Raw genomic sequence first — 10,965 nt, forward strand, 5'->3', positions numbered from 1 at the left:
CGAGTTTCACAATTTGAGTTGAATTACTGAAATAAATGAACTTTTCCACGACATTCTAATTTATTGAGATGCACATAATACATGCTAAACTCAAGTCCGACCGTCTCCCTCCGTCCGAAGGGCGCCGGGCCTGTATATATATATATATATATATATATATATATATATAAATTTACTGAAAACATTTTTTAATGGTTTAAGTTTTAGTGTTTTTGTTGTGTTTGTTATTTTGTCTTTTTTTTATATTTCTATATATCTTTAATTTGTTTTTATTTCAGTTTTACTTTTAGTAATTGTAGTACTTCAACTTCAGCTTATAACCGTATTAATGAAACTAAATACAGTGCAGTATTTGTACTAGACGTGCGTGAAATTAATGTGGAAAAAAAGAAGTGGTTACACACTGAAAAATCCAAAGTGTTGTGTCCCGCTCTCTTCATTTTCATGCACATGTTCGAAATTTTATTCGCATCTCCCTATCGCGCATATGACGGATAAAACGCTCGCGCCTGATGCTCACGATTGGCATCATCAAACCAAAAGTTCAAACGGGCCAAAAAAAAAAGTCAGTGTACTAGTTGTGAGACAGCCAGTCTGTTTGTCGTAATTGTTCATGACTCATAAATGATCGGCTTTGAGTTTTATATGATTGAGATTAGGTTGATCGCGATCAGACGCAGATGGACAGTGCTGCGCAGCTCAATTGCCCTCTCAACATCACACACTTTCTCTTCCTTTGTCGTTTGTGTTTTGAAGTGTTCATTGTTCATGACTCATAAATGATCGGCTTTGAGTTTTATATGATTGAGATTAGGTTGATCGCGATCAGACGCAGATGGACAGTGCTGCGCAGCTCAATTGCCCTCTCAACATCACACACTTTCTCTTCCTTTGTCGTTTGTGTTTTGAAGTGTTCGCAGATCTGGGTGTTGCTGACTAAAGAAACGGAAAGTGGAATAAAGCTGCTGTCAGACTGGAGAACATAGAGACGCATCTCGACACTCCGCTTGGATACAGAAGATCAACGCGGATAAACGTGTTTGAGGATGGAGGTATGATCTCGTTTTATGTATGTATTACTTTTAGCCTCTGGGTCCTTCAATAACAATCTTTTCAGATTCGACTGCGTAGTAAAATGAAAAACTGCTCAAGACATTTGGTTTAATAGCCTATATGAATTCATGTAAACGGAATGGATAAGTGAGAAACTGAAATCCAAGGGCTCACGTATTTATACTGACATTTAGGTAAAAGTTTACAATAACTTTGTAACATAAATAACTAGACACTTATGAATAATATTAATAATATCAATGTAGATGTCTAGAGTTGGAGAAGTAGAAGATTTATTGGAGAATAGTAGTAGCCTATAATATTTATTATCGTGACTACTCAAACTGCATGAGTGTGCTTTAATGACCTGTCAAGCCTTGTTTCAATAATATTAGTAAATGTCATTTAGTTATTTAGTCTTGGCTTTTACTGTTTTGTTCTGGACCATTTTAGGGTTGTTGCTTTTTGAGAAATGTATGAGACTCCCTCTGATGACAGCCCATGGTGTTTAGTAACTTTAAACAAAATTGCAAAGCTTATGAAATTAAAGATTATTATTACTATTTTTTTTTTGTTCATAGGAAATGAAAGAAGGTTTGTCTTTTGGTTAGCCCTGCTACTAGAATCATTTAATTTTGACCCATATGCCCTCCAAAATATCTGTTACCATAAATCAAAGTTAGTCCACAGTGGCTGAAGTGAGCTACTGCAGATACACTATAACGTGCTGGGAAAATGACTACTCAGACTGTTTTAACCCCAAATTACCACAAAGTGAGGCAAGAAGAGCCGTCTGCAGAATATGCTCTGTTTGAAAAGTAAGAGCTTTGATTTTTTTCTCTTAACCATAAGCATTAAAGCTCCTCACGTGGCATGTCCGCGGTTGGGTTGTTACTTCTGCAAGTGTAATCAAAGAGCATTCAACTCTTTCCTTGGTGTTCATTTTAAGGCCGTTAAAAAGGATGTGAAAGGAAGAGGTATGCTTTTCCACAGAATGTACATGTCTGCACTACCAGTCAAACGTTTGCACATACAAACACAAATCTGAATATAGATTTTTCATCATGATCATAAAAACCTTATCTAAATAGCGTTTGCTTTTACTTAAGGACTGAAAGTTTTGTGAACGAATGCAAATTTGGCCTGTATGATTTAACAAAAAAAAATAAAAAATAAGCCTATGCATGAAAATGACATATATATATATATATACTGTAAGGAATAATTGATGACAGGCAGTTGTGCATTATTTTTCAATAATTCAACAGAATGGAGTCAATTATTCCATTATACCATGCTTACCACACCTCAAGATATTGCGCATTTGTTTTATTTCAAGATATTTGTCTGGGTTTTGTCCTTAAAATGCTCTTGTGTGTACAACCAATTTTTTTTACGCATGTTGTTAATTCCAGTTATTGGAGAGAAAAATAGAGAGATTAAGTGAGTATGAAATAAATACATTTCTGCATTATTTTTCTAATAATTCATAATATATATACAGTATCTCACAGAAGTGAGTACACCCCTCACATTTTTGTAAATATTTTATTATATCTTTTCATGTGACAACACTGAAGAAATGACACTAGAAAATAATAGTTGAATTTATAAAAATGACCATGTTCAAAAGCTTACATACACTTGATTATTAATACTGTGTTGTTACCTGGATGATCCACAGCTGTTTTTTTATTTTTTGTGATAGTTGTTCATGAGTCCCTTGTTTGTCCTGAACAGTTAAACTGCCCACTATTCTTCAGAAAAATCCTTCAGGTCCGACAAATTCTTTGGTTTCCCATCATCTTTTGCATATTTAAACCCTTTCTAAAACTGACTGTGTGATTTTGAGATCCATCTTTTCACTACAACTGGGGGACTTACATGCAACTATTACAAGGTTCGCCTACAAACCCAACAGGTCAACTGAGGAAGTCATTGCCTTAGCTCTCCACATTGCCCTGAATTACCGGGATAAAAGCAACACTTATGTCAGAATGCTTTTCATTGATTTCAGCTCTGCTTTTAATGCTGTGATTCCATCTAAGCTGATCTCCAAACTCATTGACCTTGGCATCAGCCCCTCTCTCTGCAACTTGACCTTGGACTTTCTTGCTAACAGACCACAGTCTGTTGGACTGGCGTACCACAGCGCTGTGTTCTGGGCCCAATTCTCTACTCCCTTTTCACCCACGACTGCATACCTGTACATGGCTCTAATTCCATAATCAAGTTTGCAAACGACACCCACGGTGTTAGGCCTGATCAACGGCGATGATAAAACGGCCTACAGGGAGGAGGTTCAGCACCTGGCAGTGTGGTGTGCCGACAATAATCTCGCACTCAACACTTAGAAGACCAAGGGACTGATTGTGGACCCCTGGCGGACTAGGAAAGACCACACACAACCCCCATCTACACTGATGGGGCCGAAGTAGAGTATGTGTCAAGTTTCAAAATCCTGGGTGCCCATATCTCTGAGGATCTTTCCTGGACCCTTAACACCTCCACTATGATCAAAAAGCCGCAACAGTGCCTTTAATTCCTTAGGAAGCTAAGCAAAGCTCACCTGTCCCCCCACATCCTGCTAAACTTTTATCGATGCACAATTGAAAGCATCTTAACAAACAGTGTGGTATGGCAACTGCACTGTCCCAGACCAGAAGGCCCTCCAACGTGTTGTTAAAATGGTCCAACACATCACTGGTGTTCAGCTGTCCATCAAAGACGCTTACCTCTGCCTACAAAGGGTGAGAAGCATTATCAAAGATACCTCTCACCCCAGCCACAGACTGTTTATTATTCTCCCATCAGAGATATGTTATAGAAGTCTTCGTTTTCGCACTAGCAGACTCAGGAACAGTTTCTTCCCCTCGGCTGTCAGCCTACTAAACTCTAAATTTAAATGCTGAACACTCCATCCTACTCGGCCCAGCTAAAACGATCTATCTATCTATCTATCTATCTATCTAGCTTCAACTGTTATTATTTTTGCACATTCCTTTGTACATTCTACCTCATGATGTCCATTGCAGTGATATGGTCACTGACCATATATATTTACAAATACCTCATTCTGAATAATGCACCTTCTGTGTTTATACTTCTTCATTCTGAATAATGCACCTTCGGTGTTTCAAACTTCCCATTTGCACCCTACTGTCACATTATATTAATGTAGATTTAGATTGCACCTTGTACTGTATTTCATAGATAACTGCATTGAGCTGGTCTCTGCACCTGCCCCTCATAAATGTTTATTGTACATACACACACTTACATTTATATATATATTTATATATACATATTTATACTTATTTATATACATTGGCTAATTGCACGTCTGGTTAGATGCTAACTTAATTTCATTGGCCCTACTTATCTAATCTAAAATGTTAAAATGCTCACTGATGCTCCAGAAGGAAAAACGATGCATTAAGAGCCAGGGGTGTAAACTTTTGAACAGAATAAAGATGTGTGCATTTTTCTTATTTTGCATAAATATCATATTTTTTTTTCATTTAGTACTGCCCTTCAGAAGCTACAGAAGATACTTACATGTTTCCCAGAAGACAAAATAAGTTCAATTTACTCTGATCTTCAAATTCAAAAAGTTTTCACCTCCAGGCTCTTAATGCATCGTTTTTCCTTCTGGAGCATCAGTGAGCGGTTGAACCTTTTATAACAGTTGTGCATGAGTCCCTCAGTTGTCCTCAGAGTGAAAAGATGGATCTCAAAATGACAAACAAGGGACTCATGAACAACTATCACAAAACAAAACAAAAAACAGCTGTGGATCATCCAGGTAACAACACAGTATTAAGAATCAAGGGTATGTAAACTTTTGAACGGGGTCATTTTTATAAATTCAACTATTATTTTCTCTTGTGGACTATATGTAAATGTCTTTCATGTGAGATATCTTATTCAGGTCAGTACTAAATAAAAAATAACATGCATTTTGTATGATCCCTTTTATTTTGGTAAAATAATTAATATTTTTCAGATACTGCAAAGTGTATGTAAATGTTTGACCGCAACTGTATATATGTGTGTGTGTGACACCGTCACACAGGTCATGTTTTACCTGCTCAATATATTATAGAGCCATTTTATTCCTCTTACATTTTTTAATGTGTGTATGCCTTTAAACGATACTGGGTCTGCCTGTCATGTGACTGATCACACACACACACACACACACACACACACACACACACACACACACACACACACACTTTTAAGAGTGTAGATGAGTTTTTGTTTACAGAATTCCCATACTTTGTGCTTTCATTGTTACTATTATTCTAAAATGTAGAAAATAAATAAAGAATGAGATGGTGTGTTCAAACTTTTGATTTGTGTTAGTGTACATGGAAAGCATCAATCTGTTCATTTTTAATGGAAAGTTTACATAGATGGGTGAAATGAAGAGAGAGAGAGTGAATGATGACAGGGAGGAAACACAGGGAGGGTCATTCTCATGAGAGAAAACTCTTCTGTGTAGCATGACATTGACCAAGTGTAATATTGTAAAGAGAAGAAGAGCTTCTCAGAGTCACATCACTGCAGAAAGCAAGACCATGTGAGAAAGTCTTGAGGAAAATCCCACATACCATTACACTTAGAGAAGTGGGAGTCCCCTCTGCTTGAGCATGTTGCATGTTGTGGAAGAAGGAAAGATAACACAGTGTAACTGAAGATGTAAGAAAGTAGACTGTACTCACCAAATAAATAGGCCATGTATCATATTATGTTATATTTTAGTAAGCCAACAATCTTTCAAGTGCTATTGGATGCTGGCACAGTCAAATTGTGTCCACTGTCACAAATGCAGTTATTACAAGAGCACCGGTCATTTTATTTCAATATATAGAAGTTTAACGGAACAGTTCATCCAAAAATGTAAATTGTGTAAATATTTATTCTTATCCACCCTCATGTCATTCCAAACCCATATTGTTACGGGTGTGCTGGTGTAAAACAACGAACACGAAGAAGAAGATTATTCATCAAGGACTTTACTGATAATTCTGAAGAGGGGTACATCCAAACACAAGCAAATCAACATCAATAACCGGCAACAATGAACAGAAAGGGAGCAACATAAATACACAGACCAAATTAGAATAATTAACAAGACACAGGTGAACTGACTAAAGTAATCAAGGGGAGACAGAAACTAGGTCAAAGGAACACAAAAGTCCATAATCGTGACACATATGTATTTCTTTCTTCAGTGGAACACGAAAGGAGATGTTTTGAAGAATGTTGATGCTGCTCCTTTATTGAAAGTGTATGGTGACCAGGGCATGTCAAGCTCTAAAAAGGACAAAAAGACCATAAAAGTACTCCATATGAATTGTGCCCTGTACTTGAAAGTCTTTTAATGTTATACAATATCAAAATAACAATATCTTTGTGTAATTCATTGAAAATCCAAAAGCTCTCAAATCCAGGGGATCTAGAAAATTTAAATACGGTGACAAAGGGGTGGCATAAGGCAATGAGCATACATAGTTCTTGTGGATTTATGGCCTCATATACACATTTGTGCCCATGAATATTCAAAACAGTTGCATTACAAGTTATCTTCTATTTTGTTAATTAACACTCTCTAGCAACCATATAGCAACACCCTAGCAACCATCCAGAATACCCTAGCAACTGTTTAACAGAAAATAATTATGGTACTCAACAAAGTTATTTGTCAAGGTACTTGACTCAACAAAATAAAATACCGCAATCTCAGATATCCTATCTGGATGGGATTAGATTTCTCAGAGGATCTCGGCTTTAGCTGAGAAGTAGCAGTTTTCTGAATCATGAACATATAGTACATTTGCTTTCAAATGGGTGCTCAGACCAAAATTGTAAATAATGTGAAAAATCTGACAGCTATCTTTAAAGTACAAAGTAAAAATCACCTTGACTTTTTCCACAATTGCACATACAATGCATAGTGACAAGCTATGTAAAAAATGGTTGATGGGGCAAGAGAAATTATGATTATAACTTAGATTTCATTCAATACTGAAAATAATCCATTAAAAAGGTACAGTGATATTCACGAATTGTTTATTTTTAAGTTATATACTTTTATACTTTTTAGAGTACTGTGCCTTTAGCTTAGCAACATGCCAACATCAAACAATAAAATCAGCTGCATATCGAATCTCCCTGTGAATTGCTATTTGTGTGTCTACGAAGAATCCAAATCGATCATCTTTTAGGTTCCATGACAGTTGGAATGCAGCCTAAAGGTGCAGCTACACGTTGGTATTGTGCAAAATTTTGTGAGGTATATCAAATCAATTAATTAGGAATCTGCAGGATTGGGAGTTTTGAGTGAGGGCGAAAAAGTTCCATCACAGATTGTGCTCAACGTCAAGTTGGTCTTGTGAATTTGTTGCATTAACCAACAGAAATCTGCTTGGTTTGACAGTGACCTTTGTGTGAGCTGTACTTCATTAAAAATGTCTTGCCAGTAAAATTTAACTAAAATGTCACTAATGTGACCGCACCTTAAGGAACGTGGCAGCTTTGTGGCTAACAAAGTTTTGAAACAGAACTAATGTGTTTCACTTGCTTTTTTGTATATGTCCCTGAAAAAAAAAAACAGTATTTTTGGTATGTTTTTTTTGCATATCTCTCATCTTTTAGGACTACACACACATACAGAAGGCCTTAGCACTAACCTTAAGACATAAAACTCCCAACTTTGTATAAAAAAGTTTTGAATTTGTAGATATGTAATAAATAAAGAATAAACTTCCTGCCTAGCTTATCTTTACTATTATACAACTTGTCTTACTGCATTTCGCTTTACTGTCAAACATTGGTATTAATTTCTGGTGCACACCTAGTCTATGTCATAATTTTCCCTCCTGTCAGGCCTCACGATATGGTAGCTGTTTCTCACATTGCTTTGAGTGATGTAGCACACAGAGAACCTTTGTAAAAACACAAGCTGTGTACCTGTAAGGCCGGTGAAGGCAGTGGAAAAGTGATCTTCCGATGATGTAAAATTCAAACACGTCATGTTTTCCTGGAATGGCTGAGATGGAGACTTACTTGCCTGTTCTCATATTAATGAGCTATGGAATGACCATATTATTTGAGTCTTAGCTCACGTGATCATTCAACGAGAGAGCATCAGTCCAAATGACAAATTAAATATTTAACATCTATTTGTCATTTATTCCCTGTTTTTTGAGTTTATGTGTTCAATATTTCCACTTTTGCCTTATACATAATGTATATCCTCATGACCCCAAATGGGTTTGAACCTTGGCTGAACTCTCAGAGGCATGCGTCCAGAAAGCATGAATTAAAGTAAATTGCATCATGTGTCTACTGCTAGTGTTTACTCAAAGACTCTCTTTAATAGAGGCATACATGTACCAAGCACACATACTTGCACATGATTAGGGGCACAACAAAAACGTACTGTGGTGTGATGGTAAGTATTGTATTTAGCTGGTTAAAGATTTGTCAAAGAATGCCACAGTACTTTTCAAACAGGTCTATAATACCTGGATAAAAAGGTCCATTAGCATTCATATTTATCTCAATGGAAGTTACTCAGCTAGGGCAGGGGCTAACTGGAACATGCTAATTAGCTAAACCCTTAGCTAAACAGTGGTAAAATTACTGGACTGGACTGCAATTACTGGAGTGGTTTACTGCTGTAATAAATCATGATAATTAATTGTTTACAGTGTAAATTGTAATACATTGTCACACATTGTCATACATTTCACAAAACTATTGGCAATTTTTTTCTGTGGTAACCTCTTGTGTTAATTTATGCCCTTCCAAAGGAAGATGATTATATGACAGATGTTGTGTCTGGTGCTCTGGAGCCATAGATTCAGCTGTCTCTGGGTCAGTTTTGCTGTTGGATCCTGTTGTGACTGTGATTTGGTAACTAGTTTTGCCTGTCAGAGAAACATCTGCTGAAATAGTACAGCCCTGTGGGGAATCTAGTGGTTTTCCTTAAAAATAAAGGTTTGGTTGGAACTAAAATGGGATTTACAGTCTGATACCTTCATTAAGAACTTTGTTGGTTCTTTAGTAAACCATCTATGTAGTGGTGCTTTAAAGTATTATAAATACTGAATGTGCACATATCTCAACCTTAAAGATACAGTTAAAAACCTGTACTTTTCCTTTTTACTTACAGATATTTATAGTATTGATTAAACTAGATGAGTAAAGTTTGTGAACAGAGTTGGCTTGAAAAAGCCTTGACTGAAAGTTTTAAGCAGTTGTAAAAGCTTGAAGTTTGAAAGTTTAGATAGATTAGACAGATGTTTATAGCTTGTTTAGATAGCATGTTTCTAGCAAGATTAGCATGTTGGAGCATGATTAGCATGCTGCTAATGAACATGTTGCTAGCATGTTTCTAGCATGAGTAACATGTTGCTAACATGTTTTTAACATGATTAGCATGTTGTCATCATGTTGCTAGCATGTTTCTAGTATTATTAATGTGTTGATATCATGTTTTTAACATTACTAGCATGTTGCTAACATGTTTCTAGCATATTTAGCGTGTTATTAGCATTTTCCTATCATGTTTTTAGCATGCTTGGCATGTTTCTCGCATGATTAGCGTGTTGTTAGCATGTTGCTAGCATGTTTTTTTAGCATGATTAGCATGTTACTAATATGCTATTAGCATGTTTCTAACATGATTTAGCATGTTGATAACATGTTGGTAGTATGATTAGCATAGACAGAGAGATTAGAAATATTATGATAGATAACTTAAAGCTTAAATGAGTCTCAAGGGATTTTAACAGTTGGAGTTTGAAGAGTCTTGGCTCATTTGATCATTCTGTCAATGTAAGTCTGTGGAATTTTTATGATTTTTTTTTATCTTAATTTGTATGAAAACGGTAAGTCGGATCAGTTAGAAAAGTCATAGCAACTAAATTCAGAACAGTCTGAAGGTCTGACCCGAGTTCCGTGGTTGTACGTTTTAATGTGTAGGAGGAGATACTGACTAAATTTTGGCTCAGAAGAAGAAGGTTATATAGCAGATCAGTAAGTTGGCTTTTTCAAGCCAACTTAATAAAAGACCACTTAAGTGTACAAGTGAATACACTATCTTGACTATTTTTCTTATTACATTCTTAAGTGCACTTTGTAATAATGGTAAATTAAAAGTTTTACTTTAAAATACGTTTTAACGTTTTTTTTTTGTCAAGTCAAGTCAAGTCACCTTTATTTATATAGCGCTTTTAACAATACAGATTGTGTCCAAGCAACTGAACAGCATTAATTAGGAAAATAGTGTGTCAATAATGCAAAATGACAATAGTAAACACTAATTTTTCAGTTAAAGACAGTTCATCATTGAATTCAGTGATGTCAACATCCAGCTCAGTTTAAATAGTATCTTTGCAATCAAGTCAACGGTATCGCTGGAAATGAAGTGTCCCCAACTAAGCAAGCCAGAGGCGACAGCGGCAAGGAACCAAAACTCCATCGGTGACAGAATGGAGAAAAAACCTTGGGAGAAACCAGGCTCAGTCGGGGGGCCAGTTCTCCTCTGACCAGACGAAACAGCAGTACGGAAAAATCAATTTAAGACGTAATAAAACAGACGATGAACACTATTAACAGCAATTATTATATGATGCAATCAAACTTATAGCAAAATGTGGTAGTTCTGTATGTTGTTTCAGGGTTGGCATCATCTGAGGTCCTCTGAGGGGTTGGCATCATCTCTTCTCAGGTGTTCTGGATCCAGACTGAAGCTTGTGTAAATCCTAGTTACCACGGGATGTCAATCCCGTGGCAAAAAAATTAGCGTAGCTGCTGTTCCAACCAAGCAAAATCGATTTGTTTAACCCAAACTAAAGAATAATAATATGCATTTGATCAGATATAACTGCAGTAAAA

The 10,965-nt window shown here is 36.2% G+C and overlaps 1 protein-coding gene across 1 annotated transcript in view; it reads left to right on the forward strand.

Annotated features, from left to right (window-relative positions):
• Positions 1 to 897: 897 nt before the first annotated feature.
• Positions 898 to 10,965, forward strand: part of LOC107699820 (capZ-interacting protein-like) — a 28,098-nt gene continuing 18,030 nt past the window's right edge. The window contains exon 1 of the mRNA XM_016501214.1: positions 898 to 1,052. Coding sequence (XP_016356700.1) covers positions 1,047 to 1,052 — 6 coding nt within the window. The 5' untranslated portion in view covers positions 898 to 1,046. The remainder of the gene's footprint in view (positions 1,053 to 10,965) is intronic.

Source organism: Sinocyclocheilus anshuiensis, unplaced genomic scaffold (genome assembly GCF_001515605.1).
Source record: "Sinocyclocheilus anshuiensis isolate Anshui unplaced genomic scaffold, SAMN03320099.WGS_v1.1 scaffold194, whole genome shotgun sequence".
Classification (NCBI taxonomy): domain Eukaryota; kingdom Metazoa; phylum Chordata; class Actinopteri; order Cypriniformes; family Cyprinidae; genus Sinocyclocheilus; species Sinocyclocheilus anshuiensis.